We start from the raw sequence: 19,474 nt of genomic DNA, 5'->3' as shown, positions 1-19,474 counted from the left end.
AGTCTAGGGAGAATTCTCTTGCACCGATGCACTTCTGGAAACTAGGAATGCGGGGATCGGTCCTGTTCCCCAAAAGACACACCTCTCCCCATGTGCCCATTCATAGGGGCTCCCTGCGCGCTCTCCCGGACATCCCCATACCCAATACTGGCCGAGAAGACAGGCGAGAAGGGACCGTAGGCCGGAGAATCCCTGCCTTCTGGCTTTTTTTTTTTTTTTCTTCTTCTCCCTCTGCGCCGGACGAGGCTGTGCACCGAGGCGGAATGAAGGCTTAGGATAGGGAATCGATGGGACCTGTGCGCCCAGGGCAAGCGACTGGGGGCAACTTTCAAACTCCCTGGGGAAGGAAGAGAGGATGAACAGGGTTCAGGTACTACTCGATGTGTGCACAGCAAACCCAAGTGGGTATGGGGGGGGGGCGTAAGAGGGGCGGGGAAGGCGGGTAGGAAGGGTCCGGGTTGACTGGAGGGGATCCTGGAAAGGCACCAGGGCTGCGAGCTAGGGACCCATTCGGAGTTAAGGGTACAGGATCCCAGATGAGGGGGTGGGAAGCCTGGGACGGGCGGGACCGGAGAGGGAGGTTCCACGGGCAGGCGGGTGGAGAAGGAGTGGGGGGCTTCGCGCAGGAGGATGGGACTCCCAGGAGTGGTGACTGGGCGGAGGCTGGCCGGGCGGGGCGCGCGGTGCCCGCGGGCGGTGGGAAGGCCGGTGCGGGGCCCGCGATCACCCCCCCCAGGGGCCGGGCCGGGCCGGGGGCGGGGCGGGGCCGGGCGGGGCGAGCGGCGCATTAGCGCCTTGTCAATTTCGGCTGCTCAGACTTGCTCCGGCCTTCGCTGTCCGCGCCCAGTGACGTGCGTGCGGACCCAAACCCCAATCTGCACCCCGCAGAGTCGCCCCCGCCCCATACCGGCGTTGCAGTCACCGCCCGTTGCGCGCCACCCCCATGCCCGCCGGTGGCCCGGGCCCCGCCGCCCAATCCGCGCGGCGGCCGCCGCGGCGGCTCTCCTCGCTGTGGTCGCCTCTGTTGCTCTGTGTTCTCGGGGTGCCTCAGGGCGGATCGGGAGCCCGTGAGTACCGTGCGCCCTGTTCCCCACCTCCCCAGGGAAGCCGGGATCGGACACCCCGGGGGGTAGTCGCGGGGGATGGAAGAGGGGGCGCGAGCGCCACCTGGACGGCCCGGGAACAAAGAAAGGCGGCCCTCGGGGCGCCCTCACCTGTGGGGCTCACGGTACCACCACTCAGCAGCCCAAGAATACCCCGTTATACATCAGAGGCCTCTTATCTGGGTTCCCTTTGCGAAGCTATCCCACCAGGCTCGTTTTGAGGGCCATTGCAATGTCCTGGGACACCCCCCCCTTCAGGGTGCCGGGACGCTTTGGGGCGCACGTCTGCGTCTTGGATCTCAGAGCGGAAGGGAAGTCTCCCTGGCTGGGGGCGCACGCTTGGGTGCGTTGGGTTGGGTGCTGGCGCGGAGTGGGGTCCCCTCCCCCCATGAAGTGATGCTCCCCGGAGGGAGGGTGGGGCGTTATCGTGAGCCCTCCTGTTCTGTCCGCCTGGCATGCGGCCCGGGGTCCCCCGGGACTTGCTTCTCCGTGGGGCCGGCGCCGCCCCCTCCCCCCTATAGCGGACCCCATGCTTTGGTATCCTCGAAGTTCTCTTCACTGGTGGGGCTCACAACCGTTCTCATTCAGGCTGCGCTGGGTTGAGAGCCTCTAGCGACTGAAATTTCGGTGAGGAGCGTGAGCAAGCGTGTCCGGGCACCGCGAGCCCAGACTTCATTGTCTAAGGGGCACCCAGTGGGGATCAGCTGCCGAGAGAACCCCACTGTCCCAGGAGGAACTCCTGGCCTTGAGGCCCCATCACCCAACGCACACACTCCCGCCAGGATGCGGTCTCCACATCCAGACCCTCTCTGGGACACACCCAAAGTCACACAAAAGAGCCCCACTGGCTTATGTCCCGTCACCCTGCCCTCCGACGCGCGCTGCAGCCCAGATGCGTATTCGCACACCATCGCGGCGCTCACATTCCATCCGCTACACACTCACACACACACACATACACACACACGCACTCACACACACTCGCGCGCGCGCACACACACTCGTGGTCCCACATTCATTTCACAGGGGAAGCAACACCGGGGTACGCATATGGCCGAGTGCACAGGAGACCTTTCCCAACGAGTCTCAGGACCCCATCCGGAGACACAGGCCACACCGCAGGGGTAGGCAGCACGCTGCGCTGCTGTTCCGGGGCTAGTAGCCTGTGTAGTTTGTCCGCGGTGTCTATGGACACCCTCCTGCTCCAGTCAGGAGACAGGGACTCACACTCCTGCTTGCCCAAGGCGTCTGGGCAGGTGACGGGGTGACACCCGGGACCTTTCTGGGTAGTTGGTGTCGCTGCCAAGCTTGGGTAGTTTTTGAATGCCATCAATAGCGCTAAGCTTTGTTTCCGGGCGGGCTGCAGAGCAACAGGCGAAGGTGGCGGAGTGGGGGTGGCGCGTGTGTTTTTTTCCTTTAAGGGGGAGAGAAATTAAGTAAGAGGTTCTCACACCTCTGCAATCTGTTTGTACTTACGGTGTGTCTTAGCACCTGACCAGCCGGCTGGTGGGTCGTAAAAGTGTATGCAGGTACCAGCGGGACAGGAGATGGGGACCCCTGGGGGACGGCTGGGATGGAGGCTACCTTCCCCTTGGCCTTTCAGGCGATCTCACACTTTTCCCTTTTAAAACACATGGTGTTCTTTTTAATAACAGCCGCAAGTCCGCACTGGGAAAGGGGGGAAGAAGCTTGTATAGGCCCCAGCTTTGTGGGGGGAAGGAGGGGAAGAGGGAAGAAAAAAGGGGAGGGGTGTCTCCCTCTCCAGGCTTAGGGGGCTGCTGTCAGCTGCTGCTCTGTCTAGCTTGGCATGTGTGCGCCCCAGTCCCCAGTGGCCTTGGCCCATTGTTTGTTGAAGCCAAGAGGGAGACTGGTGTCCTCTGTCCCTGGGTGCCGAGCTCATGCTTCCTAGTCGCAGCTCACAGACCGTCTTCCCTGTTTTAGGAAGGGAATTAGGGAAAGGGGGCGCCAGGTGTACTAAGTTCTTTTGGGGGTCTCACCAGTTGCTCTAAGGAGAAAACTTCGGCTGTCCTGCCCAAGCTGGCTTGGCCTTGCCCCCTCCCCCCTCAAGCCAAGAAGGGCAGCTGCTGGGGGAATCCAGGCCAGGCTGGCGTGGTAAAAGGGCATTACCCCCCAGCCAGGACCCCCCAGAGAGTCTCCTTCCTGGCCAGACAAAGGCCGGGGAGGGACAGAGTGGGTGTGATCATCGCCCAGGAGTGCAGACGGTGGGGTCCCGGGTCGGGGCAGTGCCTCCCACCCTGCTGAGGGGGGCGCACAGGCAGGAAGCGGTGGGTGGGCCAGGGTAGAGACGCTGGCACGTCCCAGTTCATGCCGAAGGAATTCTGAATTAGCGGGCGGCTGGCTGCCTGGGACCTCCGGGGCGGCCCCCTGGCCCCCGCCGCCTCCGCTCTGGCCTGCTCCTCCTGCTCCTTCGCACGGACGCGGAGACCTCCGCTGAGCCCTGGGACAAGCCCCAAAAGCAACTTCGATTGCAGGCTCCAGCAAGACCCGCCTCCCCTCAAGGCCAAGTTTGCCCCGGAGTAATCATTCAGGGCCAGGACCATAACCATGTCGGTGCCACCTATTCCATCTGGGATGAGGGACCGTCCAGGGCTGCAGCTTGGCTTCTTAAAGGGAGCCTGGGAGTGGGTGCAGTCCTTATTCTCTGAGCCTCTTGGGAAATGGGTTTTGTTTTTTGTTTTCCAATACTCTTTGCCTTTTCACCCCAACCCAGGGCTCAGTTTTCCTCCCTAAAGGTTGAGAGCCCTGCTGTCCTCCCTGACCTACCCCAGGGCTTTTGCACATGGAGCCCCACCTCCCCGCTTGCCCAACTGTGGCTACTGACTCACTACATTTGGCTGTTGGTAACTGTTCCCAGGGCCTCAATCACAAGGCTATAGCCCCAGATCCTTTCTCTAACTCCTTTTCTTTCTCGCCTTTTCTGTTTCTGTGACTTTATTTTATTTACTTACTAATTTATTTATTTATTTATTCTTTGAGACAGGGTTTATAGGGTTAGCCCTGGCTGTCCTGGCACTCATTCTGTAGACCAGACTGGCCTCTTAACTCAATAACCCACCTGCCTCTGCCTCCCCAGTGCTGGCACTAAAGGTGTGGGCCACCACAGTTAGTAAGGATAAGTGTTTAGCTGTGTCATTATTTCTTTGGTGACCTCAGTTACTGGCATACTGTAGGCTGTGAATGAATGAATGAATGAATGAATGAAGCAAGCGGGAGTTGTCCCACCCTGAGTGAAAAAAAGGCTTCAGAGAACTGAATGGAGTTAGGTTCCCAGGGCAGCCTGGCTTGCTGGTCTTATGGGCGCTCCCTGTGAAACTTTCCCCACACCTCCCCACCACCCTGCCATCCTGTCTGACAAGGATGACCAGTGGCCAGATGGGGAAACAGACTGGGGAGGCTTGGGATATGTTCCCCTCCTAGACCTTGCTGAGATCCCAGCCTATGAGTAGGACAGCTGTGGGCTGACCTAAGGGTGTATAGGCAAGAAGTGGGGGATGGGGGTTCCCCCAGGTCTGGTCACCAGATCGAGGTCACTTCCTAAGTGGCCATCTCAGTGGCCCAAGGAAGTCAAATTGTGGAGAGTCAGAATTCCTGATTGGGGGTTGTAGAGAGCCTTGCATGTGGGCTTCTGTGACTTTCCCTTCTCTCGTGACTCAGAACACAGAAACCGTCCTTGCACAGTCTCAAGGTGTGTACTGGAGTGCAAGCAGGGCACAGGGAAAATGAAGGCTTAGTCCCTCAGTCTGCCCTTCATGGTTCACCCAGCAGGGCTCACCTCTCCTCTACACAGGGGCTCCCTGCACAGCACAGACTGACCTCAAATCTGTGATCCCCCTACCTCGGTCTCCTGGGTGCTGGGATGACAAACATTACCAGGGTAGGACTTTCCATTTGAGGTATGTCCACTCCACAGAAACACATGTGTGAGGTTAGAGTGATGGAGAGAGCTCACCACCAGGACAGAGAAGGAGAAGAAGGAAGTTGGTAAGCCAGGCTATGCTTGGTGGTTCACGTGGTCCCAGAACTCTGGAGGCTGAGGCAGGAGGATGCCAAGTGTCAAGGCAGTGTGGTCTAGGCTAGATAGTGAGACCCTGTCAAGAAAAGAAAAAAAGAGAAGAGAAAATGTTTGTAGGCTGGTGAGACAGCTCGGTGGGTAAGGGCAGTTGCCTCCAATCAAGATGATCTCAGCTCTGTCCCTGGGACCTCATGGTGGAAGGAGAAAGCAGACCCCAGCCAGCTGACTTCCACGTGTGTGTTACGGTATGCACACATACAGGGAGCCGTCATTAATAGAAAGTACTTAGGTTTGAGTAGGCATTTATGACTGATGTTTTTACATTTGGGTTTTGATGGGGCATGAAAATGTATTTGTTTGGTTTGGTTTGGTGTCAGTTCTGGCTTTTTAAGACAGGGCTTCTCTGTGTAGCCCTGAGTGTCCTGGAATTCTCTCTGTAGACCAGGCTGGCCTCGAACTCAGGGATTGACCTACCTCTGCCTCCCAAGTGCTGGGATTAAAGGCATGTACAGGCTTTCAGCAGAAATGGATTTTTTTTAAAGATTTATTTATTTATTTATTTATTTATTTATTTATTTATTTATTATATATAAGTACACTGTAGCTGTCTTCAGATACACCAGAAGAGGGCATCGGATCTCTTTACAGATGGTTGTGAGCCACCATGTGGTTGCTGGGAATTGAACTCATGACCTCTGGAAGAGCAGTCGGGTGCTCTTAACTGTTGAGCCATCTCTCCAGCCCAGAAATGGATATTTTTAACTCGAGCATTCAGGAGCCAGAGGCAGACTAATTCCAGGCCAGCCAGGGATACAGAGACCCTGTTCTCACTTTCCCACCAAAACCCCAAAATGTATTTTGTGCTTGTCTATGTATATGTGTTTTGCAGCATGTAAATTTCTGAGGACAACTTGTAGAAGTTAGTTCTCTCCCTTCACAGTGTAAGTCCTGGGTTCGAACTCAGGTTCTCAGGCTTAGCAGCAGTCTCCTTTATGTACTGAGCCATTTCACTGGCCCCTGCTTGACTGATGGATTAATTTTGAGAAAAGGTCTCCTGTAGCTTTACTCAAACTATGTACCTAAGGGTTATCTTGAATTTCGGATTCTCCTGCCCCACCCCCAAGTGCTGGAGTGGTAGGAGTGTAGCACCTCTCTGGGGAAGGTGCTACTGGCCTTGACCTTGATTTTGGTGCTTCAGCTTCAACAAGCTCTTGGGCCTCATTGTTTTTGTTCTTTACCTGTAAAATGGGTGAAAATTAGTACCTGCTCAAGACTTCATGACTCTTGGACAACCCAGCTGGGTGAGGGACTTGAAGTAGGCTCATCCCATGACTGACAAGTGTCTCTTTTTGACCCCAGACACAGCTGTGATCAGTCCCCAGGACCCCACTCTTCTCATCGGATCCTCCCTTCATGCTACGTGCTCTATACATGGAGACACACCGGGGGCCACTGCTGAGGGCCTCTACTGGACCCTCAACGGCCGCCGCCTGCCCTCAGAGCTGTCCCGTCTCCTCAACACCTCCACCCTGGCCTTGGCCCTGGCTAACCTTAATGGGTCCAGGCAGCAGTCAGGGGACAATCTGGTGTGTCACGCCCGAGATGGCAGCATTCTGGCTGGTTCCTGCCTCTATGTTGGTCGTAAGTGGGACCCCAGGACACCCAGGAACACATGGGGGGGCAGCAATGATAGATTTAGAGAGTAGAGCTTGGGTCCTCTGTCCTGGGGCAGGGCCATGGGCAGTCTGAGGTGGAAAAGGCGTTTGTGTGCAGGTGTAGTCATCCCCAGTACAGGCAGTGCAGCTCTGGGACAGCTGTGGCTGCACTGTCCCCTGTCTATCCAGCTGCTTTAAAAAGCATGTCATCTTTTTCTTGCAGTGCCCCCGGAGAAGCCCTTTAACATCAGCTGCTGGTCCCGGAACATGAAGGACCTGACATGCCGTTGGACACCGGGTGCACATGGGGAGACATTCCTACACACCAACTACTCCCTCAAGTACAAGCTGAGGTTGGTGCCCAGGCCAGCCTTGCTGTGTGACCTCAGGCGATAGCTGCCCTCTCTGATCACATATGTTCCTGTTGAACCCTGGGATTGCAGGAAACAGGTCTAAGGACTCAAAAGGGACTCTCCCGCCTACAGGTGGTATGGTCAGGACAACACATGTGAGGAATATCACACTGTGGGCCCTCACTCGTGCCATATCCCCAAAGACCTGGCCCTCTTCACGCCCTATGAGATCTGGGTGGAAGCCACCAATCGCCTGGGTTCAGCGAGATCTGACGTGCTCACACTGGATGTCCTGGACGTGGGTGAGCCCCCAGTGTCCACCTAGACCCAGTAGGGCCCCCCAAGTCTTTTTGGTTCTTCTAGAGGTCTTAGCCACAGTCATGGTGGTTGCAGGGCCGTGGCTGTTCTTAACTCGATGCACAGACTTTCCCTCACCAAGACAGACAAGACACCCTCCCGCCCCCAGACAAACACACACTGCAGAAAACACCTGGTCTGATCACCCTCCCTCTCAGCAGTCCAGGTGTTCAGGAGGGAGTCCTAGGGGATCCAAGAGGGGGCGCCCAGGTCGGAAGGCGCCCCAGGAAGCCAAGGCCTTGAGCTGGGGGGGATGGGGGGGGTGAGGGTTGGAGGCAGGAAGTGGATGATCCCTGAGCAGAATTGGGCCTAATCTAATTAGGGTGTTCCCAGCCCAGAGCAGCCTGGGCCATTTAACCCTTCAAGTGCCTCACTGAAGACTAGGGGGGAGAGAACAGCTTGTACTTTCTCCATGGTCCCCCAGAAGGGTTCCGGGGTGCCTCTGGCTCATTCCCACATCCCAGAGCATGTGTATCTTCCTGGTATCTAACCCTGTTATGCCCTGTGGCTGGCGCAGCTGCCCTGTGGAGGCTCTTGGTAATGTATGAAGCAACAGAGGTGGGCATGGGGTGGCAATACATAGGGATGGAGCCAAATAGCACTCCAGGGTGGGGTGACATATAATAAAGCTTGTTGTCCTGACATTCAGGAGGCCTCCACAAGATGATCACAACTGTTGGAACCACTCTGAGCCCTGTAGTGAGACCCTGGCTCAAAACACAGACAGTAGCTTTAACAGTCAGCTTGTGACTTAACGGACAGCTCAGGGTTTCATAGGTGATGGGTGATGCTCGCAGGGGCTGGGTAAGCCTCACAGGTGCTGGGTGATGCTCACAGGTGCAGAGGGAGCCTCACAGGTGCTGGGTGAGCCTCACAGATGCTGGGTGAGCCTCAGTGCTGGGTGTTGCTCACAGGTGCAGGGTGAGCCCCACTCCTGTTAAGTGAGACCTCTGCTGCTAATCTCCACCCCAGCTGGACAGGCTTGCTGCTCTATCCTCTTGAGGACAGGATTGTGTGTCTTCCATCAGAGAGAATAACAGTGATAGCAACTTCTGCTGGCTGTTTCTGAAATATTAAATGACAATGGTCTCTCAGGCCTGGGTGAATAGCCAACAGGTGTGTGTAGTGGGGGCGGGAGATCTGGAAAACGCAGATATGGTCCCAGGAGCCACTGTAACCTAGATTGCACCACTGGGAGTTCTGTCCCTAGACAATACTCACCACGCAGTGTCCTCAGGGCTGGGCTCACTGTTGCAAGCCTTTAATGCCAGCATTAGGGGAGGCAGAGGCAGAAGGATCTCTCTGAGTTCAAGGCCATCCTGATCCACATAACAGGCCAGCCAGGGCTGCACAGTAAAACATTGTCTCAGAAAAAAAAGCATCTCCAGTGATCTGGCTTGCTCCACCCCCAGTGACCACGGACCCTCCACCCGACGTGCACGTGAGCCGCGTTGGGGGCCTGGAGGACCAGCTGAGTGTGCGCTGGGTCTCACCACCAGCTCTCAAGGATTTCCTCTTCCAAGCCAAATACCAGATTCGCTACCGCGTGGAGGACAGCGTGGACTGGAAGGTGCCCGTCCCGCCCCGGACCCGCCCCTGACCCCGCCTCCCGCATCTGACTCCTCCCTCACCGTGCAGGTGGTGGATGACGTCAGCAACCAGACCTCCTGCCGTCTCGCGGGCTTGAAGCCCGGCACCGTTTACTTCGTCCAAGTTCGTTGTAACCCATTCGGGATCTATGGGTCGAAAAAGGCGGGAATCTGGAGCGAGTGGAGCCACCCCACCGCTGCCTCCACCCCTCGAAGTGGTGAGCACCTCTCCAGGGCTGGCTGGCCCGTGGAAACCCCAATCCAGTCTGTCCTTTCTTCCCTTATTTGAGACAGCGTCTTCAGGTAGCGCATGCTAGCCTTAAACTCACTTCCAGACAATGGCCAGCGGCCATCACCACACTTATGGCTCCAGATTCTATTTAGTCATTTGGCGAAGGATGGCGAGCAACAGTGTGACCTGTTCAAAGAGAACTGAAGATAAGCTGTTTTTAACCTCAGTGCCCTAGACTATCTGTAAGTTAATTTTATATGAAGTAGAACATTCATTACCCGTGGTCCCACGCTCACAATCAATAGACCAGGGCGCCTTGTGCTCAAGGGTCAAGACCATGGGGGTGTTGACTGTTGGGCCACCCCGCCAACCCATAATATAAGGTAACCTAGGCAACCTTAATATTTGCAATCCTCCTGCCTCAGCCTCCTGAATGCTTAGAAACTACGCATGAGCCCCGTTTCTCTCCTCTGGATCCCTTTCTCAAGGTGGGAGAGCCTACAGTTTGTCCTTTGTTCCACAGACTGTCCTGCCCATGGATCTGCATTCTCTTCTATGAAATATATTGCTTAAACTGGGCTTATTTTCCCCATCTCTGTCAGATTTAGGCAGTATGGCCCAAGGCTAGTGCCCCCGCACTTTATTATTTGCAGGCAGTAGAGGAGGCTCCCATCCCCCACCCTCTTCCACCGGTCCCCTAAGACAAGAGAATACCTTTACACTGAAACTCTGAACTCACACAGACGCATGTGCTCAGTTTGCTGCTGCTAAAATAATAGGGAAACTGAGGCCCGGAGAGATTCCTGGTGGAAGAGAGGGTCAAAACCAACTCCAGGAAGCTCTCCAGCCCCCATCCGGGCCTCTCCAGGTTCTGGGCTTGGCGGGAGTGAACGCAGCCGGGAGGGGCCAGAGCCTTGGAGCTTTGGCCCTTGCTCGTGCCCAGCACCTGCGATTCTTGCACGGGAGCCAGCAGGCGGCTGCGTCCGCCCGGGAGACTGGGGAGGCCGGGGGTAGGGTTGGAGGGGGGTAAGCAGGGGCTGTGGGGGCCTAGTCTTGTGCCAGGGCCTGTCAGCGAGTCCCCAGTTTTATTTATGGTGTGAGGCCGATGTCCTTATCCGCTGGCCTGCTGGGGGACGGCTGCGGCTGGGGATTGGACCCAAGGGCTGGCTTTGTCCTCCCAGCCCACCTCGAAGTCACACCCAAGCATTCTCTCAGGCTTATCTTGGGGACCCGCCCCTTGGGCTGTGCTTGCTGTCTGTCTCCCTCCATTTCTGTCACTCACTTTCCCAGAGCCTTTAAAAAAAACGCTTTTAATATAATTAAACTTTTTAAAATTGCCTGTTTTTGTGTGTGCCTTCGTGAGCGTGCGTGCCACAGCACACACATGAAGGTCAGAGAACCGTGAGTTGCCTCCTTCCACTATATGGGACTAGGGCTGGCGATAAGCAGTTACCCACTGAGCCTTCTCACCTGCCCTCCCCCGACCCCCCACTCCGTTTGGATAGTCACAGGGAATCAAAGGTAAATCACCGGCTTTAATTTGCAGCTAACCTGCCTCAGCCTACCAAGTGCTTGTGCCACCACGTTTGTGGGAGGGACTCTCCTCATAGTGACTGGGGGTATAGTCCCAGGATCTCTACTTTCTGTGTCTTTGTCTTGTTTGTCCCTTGCTTTATCTGTGTCCCTAGAGTCTCTGTCTGGCCCTGCTTAGTCTCCACTGATTTCCCTTCCGACCGAATACTCGGTTTTGCCTCCCACTGATTTGACTCCCCTCCTTTGCCCGTCTCCATCGCTGTGGCATTGCATTCCCTCCGGGTGACGCTGGGTCCACACCTGACAACTTTCCCAACTTTTCCCGGGCCGAAGCTGGTCTGGTTTGGGAGGCCGCCGTCCCCCGCGCGCCTCCTGCTGGCCGCGCCCGACACTGCCGCTCCACTCTCTTTAGAGCGCCCGGGCCCGGGCGGCGGGGTGTGCGAGCCGCGGGGCGGCGAGCCTAGCTCGGGCCCGGTGCGGCGCGAGCTCAAGCAGTTCCTCGGCTGGCTCAAGAAGCACGCGTACTGCTCGAACCTTAGCTTCCGCCTGTACGACCAGTGGCGTGCTTGGATGCAGAAGTCACACAAGACCCGAAACCAGGTAGGAAAGTGGGGAAGGTTTGCATGGGGGTGAAGGAGCTGAGGAGGAGAGGGACCCGGTGTGTATCCTCCACAACACTGCACTCTTCTTTCCAAGCACAGGACGAGGGGATCCTGCCCTCGGGCAGACGGGGTGCGGCGAGAGGTAAGGGAGTACGGGTGAGTGGGGACTGCGGCAGTCTAGATAAGGCCTCTCCCTCTCCCTTGGTGTTGCTCAACGGGAAGCTCTTAGCACTCGCTCATTTAGCTTGTATTTATTAGCTGCAACAGGGAAGCGTCAGGCTTCACTGCATCATCCAGCTGCTGAAAGGGAGTCATCTCAAGACTCCCAGGCTTAATGTGGCCTCTTTTCTGCCCTCAGGTCCTGCCGGCTAAACTCTGAGGATAGGCCATCCTCCTGCTGGATGCAGACCTGGAGGCTCACCTGAACTGGAGACCATCTGTACTGTCACTTTGGGGCAATGAAGAAACAAACCAGGGGCTGGGGCACAATGAGCTCCCACAACCACAGCTTTGGCCACATGATGGTCAACTTTGGATGTACCCCAATATGGGTAGGGTTGGAGTAATGACAAGGGTTATGCAGGACCCTCCAAGAGTCTCTTTGAATAAATAAGAAAAGAGTTGTTCAGGTCCCGTGGTGGCCAGTATGTTTGGAGCTTGTGTACTCTGGAGGGTTGGTACAGCCCCCTCACGTCTAAATTTTAGTCCTGTTTCCTAGAACACTACCTGTCCCGAACTCCTTGGGGGTGTGAAATCTTATACCTGCTCTCCCTGTTCCCCTGAGGAATCCCCTCCCCCAAGATGGCCGACCCATTCCAGGATACAGAGCCGATGAGAAAGCTGCAGAGGGAGAATTCTTTATTGCGTGAGGCGCGTTGGAGGGCAGCCCAGCAGGGCACGACCTCAGCCAGCTGGCGGTCAGGGCTGGGCCGGACGCCATGGGCCTCTTTTCCCGTCTTCCTCTGGTCCCTGGGGAGCCACCCTCACTCGGCAGATTCGGCATCAAACCTGAGTTCCTGCAGAACCTCACTGATGGCCTCCATGGTTTTAATTACCCTACAAGAGCGGATGGAAACTATAAATAAAACCCAGATGGGGTGAATTAGCTGAGCTGCACAGCTAGCGGGGAGGGGGGCAATGGCAGGCCCTCCAGCCTGCTGCCAAACCTCAAGCCCAGCCTGGGAGCATGCCCAGGAGGCTGGGTGGCTCGGTGGGTCACAGAAGGCTCATGGGAAAGGCCATGGTGGGGGGAAGGGGTACATGTCACCAGTAAGTCGGGATGCATGCCTGCCTACGCTTAGAGACCTGCAATAGAACTGTAGGGGTTCACACAGGGGAGCAAGTGGGATTGATCATGTTCAAACTCCTGAAAGCAATAGAAACTGTAGGCGACATGATATGCTGGCACATCCTAGGAAGCATGTATCTGGGACGTCAGAGTGCCTGCCCCTCTCCCACCAAGGTGCCAATGTAAGGTAGCTGGCAGGCCGCGGGGCCCACGGAGCTCACTTTATCTTCAGCTGGTGCAACTTTTCAGGGTCCTGTTCTGACACTCCTGGTGTCCCCATCACCTGCAGCAGCGCCACCTGGAGGTGGAAATGGGAGTGACAGTAGACAAAAGCCACACAGAGGGAAGGAGGGCCAGGAGTGGACCCTAAGGAGAGCAGAGCTTGAGTGGGAGGGTTTGCTTTTAGGGTTCTCCTGTGGAAGGCAGTACTGAATAGTTTGGAAATAGTTTCATAGTTTGTAAAACAGTTTGGAAATAGTTTCATTGTTTGGAAAAGCCAGAGAATGGTGACAGGTACGGTAGGCGTGGCCTCCACCCCAGTGGCGGAACAGGAAGTTATAATTACAGGATGGTGATACATCTGGGACTCTGCAGAGTTTGGGGTTCTTCACTAAGAATTCCAGACCAAAGATCGACCGATGTGTGCATGGTTTACAGTGGGCAAGCTTCTCCTCTGCTAACATTGGCTAGGTTAGGGTACGTGGAGCCTTGGGATCTGGGTCAAGGACCAAGGATAAGTGTCTGTGGGTATTTGTGGAAGTAGTTTGTGGGTTCCAACGGTGATAACCCAGAGTTAGAGAGGGACTTAAGCAGCCACAGTGGTGGATGCGTTGGGTCCCCAGGGTTCTTAGGGCAGCTTTACTGAGGGGCTGGTATAAATAAGCAAAATCTGGGAGGGAAATACAGGCAGACAGGAAAAACCAGGAGAGGGCCCAAATGCACCGAGGTGTGTGGCAAAAATAGTAGTAGGTCGGGGTGGCTGGGAATGGGTTGTGGCCCATGCCCCATTCTGAAGGAGAGGCGGTGATCTTACCGTGGCTAGGCGCGTCTGTTCTAGCTCTTGAAGGTTGCGCACGTGGCGGGCGAGCACCGGTTGCGCTCGAGGCCCTGCCAGCTCCGCTTCCACTGCCAGTACCTCGCACGAGGCAGCGGCGAAGGCCTGGGTCACCTCATGCACGACACTCCGGTAACTCGGGAAGTCATGGTGCAGATCACTGAGCAGGTACTGACGGTGAGCTCTGCGGTGGGCGGGGAGGATGCTGAACTAACACCCCTGACTCGCAGACCAAGCTCCCTGCTCTAGTCACCTGGAAGACCCACCCAACTCGAAGGAGCCAAACCTGAATCCCACAGACTGGGAGACCTGCTGTCAGGACAGAGGCCGAGCTTACCCATCTCTGCACTCGGAGAAGCTAAGGATCAGGCAGAGGGTCACGCCTCCCCCTAGGCCACGCCCACAGTCCTATTCTGCTCTACTCAGATACAATGGGCCACACCCCCAGCTCCACCCTTTCTCGGAGTAGACTCCGTCCTCCCGACAGGTTTCAGTGTCACGGACCCTTTTACCCACCCTCCTAGACCTCGCCTCTAAGTACGCTGTGCTCCGGGCTACCACACTCCCGCCATCTCCTGGACCAGATCTTGGTTATCTCCCCAACTCTTCCAAACAAGTCCACAACATAGGTCCATCCAGTCCCGCCTCCAGCCATTTCTCAGCAAGTACCCCTTTGGCAAGCTCTCCTAGGGCCCGTCCCCTCCTCCAGCCCAGCCGGCTCACTGGTCTAGACGGCGGAAGGCCTGTGCACGTTCATTCTGCAGCTGCTGGATCCTCTGCACCAGCGTAGCGATCGGGGCATCTCTCTACGGAGGTGTGGGGCCATGAAGCCAGAGCCCATCGCCCATCGCCCCGCACCCGTCGCACCAGCACCCGAGCTCACCCAGGCCCACGTGGGCTCCGCAGACCCGGGGCCATCCGCAGCAGCTAGCACCTCTGTGGCGGCGGTGAGCATGACTGCGCAGTCCAGCGTCGCTTGGGAACGGCCGCCGCTCCCCCTGCTGGCCGGGAGGTCCACGACCAACCCGCGCGCACCTGGCTGCCTTTGAACTCTAGCTCTATAGGAACTAAGCTCCAGGATTCCTTGTACATCCGTGGATCCTCACAGGCGGGTATCAAACAAGGTCACAATTGAAGCTACAAGTATTTCTGCACGGGCGATGCTAAGAATGTAGCTAGGGGATAGGATGTGTCAGTGGCTGAGTACTAGTTGGTGTTGCAGGGCTGGACCCAACACCACTATCGACATGGCCACTCACACCTGCCTTCAGTACAACCAATGCCCCTTTTGATGTCGCCTCATATAGTGCACACAGTCCATCCTTTCAGATTACACCTTTGAAATGGGATGCAGGGCAATAATAATGCATGCCCTTAATCCCAGCACTGGGGAAACAGGAAGATGTCTGGGAGCTTGAGGACAGCCAGGGCTTTAGAGAAAAACCAAAAATAAAAAAATAAAGCTGGGCCTAGGAAACCCAGTGGTTGAATGCTCTGAAAGATTCTCTCCCCGTTTGACATTAGGGATGGAATGATGGCTGCACATATACCGGGGATTTGCAAACTGCTGACAACCAGGTTCAAGCCCACAGAACCTCTGAAATGACAAGGAAGACTGAATACCTCAAGTCAATTGCAGTCAACACAGTTGGTCTAGCACTCCCCAGGATGGGCTAAAATGTGCCAGGCCCCCTAGAGTACGAAGCTATACTCATGCAAGTGTGCCTGATATTCGAAACCAAAGGTGGGTGAGATGGCTTCACAAGCCCATAGCTTTCTATGTTCCTGTGACCCCCAGTGTCATGTCTGACAGAACAGGGCTGATGGTGAGCCTGGATCATGTTGCTCAGGCAGCATCCTAACTGGCGTATGGAGGACTGAGTATGGAGTATTGAGTTGGGTAAACTGCCCTTTCAGAGATCCTAAACCATGGTCCCCACACATCAGAGCTGAGACTACATAATGACAATGTGGCCAGAGCCTGCTTCCTCATACTGGCTCCCTACAGCAGCACCATGGGCTCTATCTTTACACGGGTTCCAAGTTTTAACCGACTTGCAACCAAAGGCCTAAATTGGGTGTGGCAGAGGCCTGTCTGCCATCCCAGCCCGCAATATTCAAGTGCAGCCTGGGCTATATGGTGAGCTCCCTTCTCACTGGGAGCACCCCACTCCCCACATATCCCTGAACAGAACAGTCACTCTGGACACCAATTACTGCTCCAGTCGATGGAAGGGGACTTTATTTGGTCCCGGGGTCACAGGCCAGGTATGGCCCAGCTCTATTTGACCTTCTTCTTGGGGCGCAGGTTGTTGGTGTGGCCGCACTTCTTCTTGCGGCAGTTGACTGCACGGGGGTGCAGGCGTGCGTAGCACTTGCGGCAGATCATCTTGTCACAGTTGTACTTCTGGGCAAGCTGACGAAGGGACGGCTCGATGATGCCACCGCGAAGACGCAGCACCAGGTGCAAGGTGGACTCTGTCAAAGATGACAAAAGCTGAGTCCCGCCCGGGCAGCTCAGGGTAGATCTCACACAGGACAGGGTGTGGGCTGCCCAAAAAACCCCAAGGAGCACACCCCAAAGATTCTTCCACAGAGGCCAGACAGTAAAGAACTGAGACTGAGGCCAGAAGAAGGGGCGGTCACTACGGTGCTGGCATCGGGGAGCTTTATGGGTCCCGTGCAAGCACAAGTCAAACTGCAAGAGACATGCCCAGTGGCAGTCAGTCAGCCCTACACAGCACAGCAAGCATCCAGGTGCCATGACACACTGGCACCTCACTCCCCGGTGCTCCACTCAGGCTTACACACACCCACACAGAGAACAGGCAGCCAGACGTAATGGCACACGGGATTTGAGCACAGAATAGTCAGTGCTATGCAGAGATGCACACAATGTATGTGTGTGTGTGTTGTGTTTGAGTGTGGTGACATGAACACAGAACATCGGAATAAATGCTCAAATGGGTTTGAAGCTAACACGAGCTAAAAGGAGTTCTTCTAGACACTCTGGGCCTAAGCTGACACAATAACAAAAAGACAGAAGTAAAGGCGTGGCAAGTAAGGGCACACAGATGGGCCTGTCTAGTGACCTGGGCTCAAGCCCTGAAGCCCACACAAAGCTTGAGAGGAACCTATTTCAAAAAGCTGTCTTCTTCCCCTAGCTCACAACAACCACACATTCCCACTGTAAACACATAGAGAAGATGCCAGGTGACTGGAACAGCAGTCCACAGTCAGCCCCACCTACAAGCAATAGAGCCCTTACCTTTCTGGATGTTGTAGTCGGACAGGGTGCGGCCATCCTCCAGCTGTTTGCCAGCAAAGATCAGTCTCTGCTGGTCAGGGGGGATGCCTGTGCACCAGAAAACCAGGCTGGTTACAGCTCCTTCCAGTAGTAGCTGAGACCACTCCAGTCACCCAGAGGCAACCAAGCTCAAGCACTCCCACCCCCTAGGACAGAGCCCTCAACAGCACAGCCCACCTTCCTTGTCTTGGATCTTGGCCTTGACATTCTCGATGGTGTCACTGGGCTCGACCTCAAGAGTGATGGTCTTGCCCGTCAGGGTCTTCACGAAGATCTGCATGTTGGCGTCTGCTGCACAGTGGAAGGAGACACATGAGTCACAAGTTGAGAAGGCCGAGAACTATCTAGTCTTTTACTAACCACCCAAGACTGCTTATTTCTTAGCTACCTTTACTTCCAAACCACCCAGTCCTGCTGCACACTGAAGCTCAGCATTCCCACTCTGCCCTGTCTCAACTTTCTCAGTCACCACCACCCGCTGGGACCGTAAGTCCCACCCAACAGCATCCTACTCTAGCAATGGGCTTGGTCCTCTGCCCTCCAACTGAAGGATCGGACAGCAGTTTTCTCCTAAGTAGGGCAGGCTAGACTCACTGTGACCTATTTCTCAAGTGCTTAAGTGAGAGCAATGCACCGCCACCAATATTTTAGTGTTTTTTTTTTTTGTATAACCAAGGCAAACTTTCCAGCCTTGGGTGGCCACAAGCCCCCAAGCACAGTCTAGCCCTTAACTCGCCCCCCCCCCATCTGTAGCCACCACTAGAACCAAAGCCCAATATTATCTCAGGACAGCCCCAGCACTCGCTCTGTAGTTAAAGTCCGAGCTCTTGGTCTTTCCGCCCGCAGCTCCCCGGTCGGACCGCCGCGTGCCCGCTGCGCGCCCAGGTCCCGGCTGTCGAGTTCCACCGAGCATGCGCGACGCCGAAGCGGCACCCGCGACCCCTACAGTCCCCTCGCCGGTTCCCGCCGCATCCCGGCCCCGGCCCAGGCGCCACCAGCCCGTCAGCGACGGGGCCAACACCAACCCGCTCGGCCGCCTCGTTGAAGAGAAAGAGGACAGCGGAACCGGAAACCCCCTAGTCTCCTCTCAGGACGCCTGCGCACTGAGCACGCTGCGTGTCGACGTCACAATCCGCGCCGCACGTCGTCCGGTCCCGAGCTTCGCCGGGCGCCATGTTGGGCCCTGGCAGGAGAAGCCAAACTGTCTGGAGCCGCTTCCGGGCGGAGCTTTACCTTCAGCACGTGACAGCCGCTCCTGTGGGAGGGTCCTGTGTTGCCTTTCAGACATGGTTTTTGTTTGAGGTGTTGCTAGCCTTGTGCTGTCAGCACAGCAAGCATACTGCGGTGAGTACTAGGTTAGCCTGCACTACCTACCAGGTTGGCTGGGGTTCAGAGTAAGCCACTTTGTCCAAAGCCAGTGAGAAGACTCAGCGACTGAAGGCACTTTGTCATCATGGTGGAGGGAGAGTTGTTTGCCAACTTTAACCGGCGCGCAAACGCAAAAGAAATTAATCCTAGCAGTTGGGGAGCAGAAGCCTAGGATTTCTGGAAGTTCAAGGCCACTGCGGTCCACAGAGTTCCAGACCAACCATAGTGAGATCCTGTTTCAAACAAAAACAATACTATCACCAGAGGCTGAAGTGCTGAATTTCTTGTAAGCTTGGTCATGTGCCTCTTCCTTTTTATTCCCCAGTGCTTTCAGTGCACTAGGCAAAAAGCAGGTGTGGGGGTTGGGGTTTAGCTCAGTGGTAGAGCGCTTAAGGCCCTGGGTTCAGTCCTCAGCTCCAAAAAAAAAAAAAAAAAGGAAGTAACTGGGAAAATACCTTTCCTTTTTTTTATTGAAAATAGGCTTTTTCTTTCCCCATACAGTATAGACTGATAAGGATTTCCTTTCTTCAAGTCGTTCCAGATTCTCCCCAGGTCCCTACTTACTTAAATCCACACTTTTTTTTTTTTTTTTTTTTTGTTCTTTTTTTTCGGAGCTGGGGACCGAACCCAGGGCCTTGTGCTTCCTAGGCAAGCGCTCGACCACTGAGCTAAATCCCCAGCCCCAATCCACACCTTTTTTATTTTTTAGGAAACAGACAGGCTTATAAAATAAAACAAAAACAAAAGAGGACGAGAAACAGACATAGGCTTACACATTTGTAAAACACAAAAAAAGTTGGAAACCATAATATATACAATGATAAGGTCCAGAGAAACACCTTCAAAATTACTGTTGAATTTTGTGGCCTGCCCTTCAAGTGTGGTTTGTATACCCATTAAGATTTTGTTGGAGAAAATCATTTTTCATTTGTGAATGGCTGTCACCTGGAGATAGCTTCTGAGTTAGGGATGGGGTGTCTTCCCCTTAGCACTGCGGAAC

The 19,474-nt window shown here is 55.4% G+C and overlaps 3 protein-coding genes across 14 annotated transcripts; 1 reads left to right on the top strand and 2 right to left on the bottom strand.

Annotated features, from left to right (window-relative positions):
- The first annotated feature begins 766 nt into the window (after nt 1-766).
- On the top strand, nt 767-12,098 carry Crlf1 (cytokine receptor-like factor 1). 6 transcript variants are annotated; one of them, XM_039094330.2, is made up of 9 exons: nt 767-1,067; nt 6,496-6,777; nt 7,015-7,144; nt 7,277-7,446; nt 8,914-9,071; nt 9,140-9,308; nt 11,268-11,455; nt 11,552-11,613; nt 11,816-12,087. In XM_039094330.2, the coding sequence occupies exons 1-9, from the start codon at nt 944-946 to the stop codon at nt 11,880-11,882; spliced, it is 1,350 nt and encodes a 449-aa protein (XP_038950258.1). In that variant the 5' UTR covers nt 767-943; the 3' UTR covers nt 11,883-12,087. The 6 variants fall into 6 exon arrangements, with proteins under 6 accessions (XP_038950258.1, XP_038950260.1, XP_038950259.1 ...); XM_039094331.2 differs by having other exon boundaries at nt 768-1,067; nt 11,557-11,613; XM_006252872.5 differs by having other exon boundaries at nt 769-1,067; nt 11,552-11,599.
- Nucleotides 12,099-12,298: 200 nt separating this feature from the next.
- Nucleotides 12,299-14,770, bottom strand: Rex1bd (required for excision 1-B domain containing). Of its 2 annotated transcripts, NM_001399434.1 has the most exons (5): nt 14,683-14,770; nt 14,523-14,605; nt 13,779-13,983; nt 12,967-13,043; nt 12,299-12,513 (listed from the first exon to the last, which is right to left on the bottom strand). In NM_001399434.1, the coding sequence occupies exons 1-5, from the start codon at nt 14,752-14,754 to the stop codon at nt 12,441-12,443; spliced, it is 510 nt and encodes a 169-aa protein (NP_001386363.1). In that variant the 5' UTR covers nt 14,755-14,770; the 3' UTR covers nt 12,299-12,440. The 2 variants fall into 2 exon arrangements, with proteins under 2 accessions (NP_001386363.1, NP_001386364.1); NM_001399435.1 differs by lacking the exon at nt 14,523-14,605.
- Nucleotides 14,771-16,012: 1,242 nt separating this feature from the next.
- Uba52 (ubiquitin A-52 residue ribosomal protein fusion product 1) lies at nt 16,013-18,210 on the bottom strand. 6 transcript variants are annotated; one of them, XM_063275684.1, is made up of 4 exons: nt 17,908-18,210; nt 17,284-17,394; nt 17,068-17,154; nt 16,013-16,277 (listed from the first exon to the last, which is right to left on the bottom strand). In XM_063275684.1, the coding sequence occupies exons 1-4, from the start codon at nt 18,017-18,019 to the stop codon at nt 16,081-16,083; spliced, it is 507 nt and encodes a 168-aa protein (XP_063131754.1). In that variant the 5' UTR covers nt 18,020-18,210; the 3' UTR covers nt 16,013-16,080. The 6 variants fall into 6 exon arrangements, with proteins under 6 accessions (XP_063131754.1, XP_008769368.1, XP_038950733.1 ...); XM_008771146.4 differs by having other exon boundaries at nt 18,132-18,205; XM_039094805.2 differs by having other exon boundaries at nt 17,284-17,397; nt 17,908-18,199.
- Between the last annotated feature and the right edge of the window lie 1,264 nt (nt 18,211-19,474).

This window comes from Rattus norvegicus, chromosome 16, assembly GCF_036323735.1.
Source record: "Rattus norvegicus strain BN/NHsdMcwi chromosome 16, GRCr8, whole genome shotgun sequence".
Lineage (NCBI taxonomy): Eukaryota > Metazoa > Chordata > Mammalia > Rodentia > Muridae > Rattus > Rattus norvegicus.
Note: the sequence above shows the minus strand (reverse complement) of the source record. Positions and strands in the feature narration are given on the sequence as shown.

Excerpts from the sequence above, each read along its gene's own strand:
- Rex1bd (NM_001399434.1), bottom strand. The coding sequence starts at position 14,754 with ATGCTCACCGCCGCCACAGAGGTGCTAGCTGCTGCGGATGGCCCCGGG. Across the intron at positions 13,044-13,778 it reads AACAGACGCGCCTAGCCACG|GTGGCGCTGCTGCAGGTGAT; the intron begins GTAAGATCACCG and ends TTCCACCTCCAG. Across the intron at positions 12,514-12,966 it reads TTGCACCAGCTGAAGATAAA|GGTAATTAAAACCATGGAGG; the intron begins GTGAGCTCCGTG and ends CCGCTCTTGTAG.
- Uba52 (XM_039094805.2), bottom strand. The coding sequence starts at position 18,019 with ATGCTCGGTGGAACTCGACAGCCGGGACCTGGGCGCGCAGCGGGCACG. Across the intron at positions 17,155-17,283 it reads CAAGATCCAAGACAAGGAAG|GCATCCCCCCTGACCAGCAG; the intron begins GTGGGCTGTGCT and ends TCTGGTGCACAG. Across the intron at positions 16,278-17,067 it reads CGACTACAACATCCAGAAAG|AGTCCACCTTGCACCTGGTG; the intron begins GTAAGGGCTCTA and ends CATCTTTGACAG.
- Crlf1 (XM_039094330.2), top strand. The coding sequence starts at position 944 with ATGCCCGCCGGTGGCCCGGGCCCCGCCGCCCAATCCGCGCGGCGGCCG. Across the intron at positions 7,447-8,913 it reads ACTGGATGTCCTGGACGTGG|TGACCACGGACCCTCCACCC; the intron begins GTGAGCCCCCAG and ends CTCCACCCCCAG. Across the intron at positions 9,309-11,267 it reads TGCCTCCACCCCTCGAAGTG|AGCGCCCGGGCCCGGGCGGC; the intron begins GTGAGCACCTCT and ends CACTCTCTTTAG.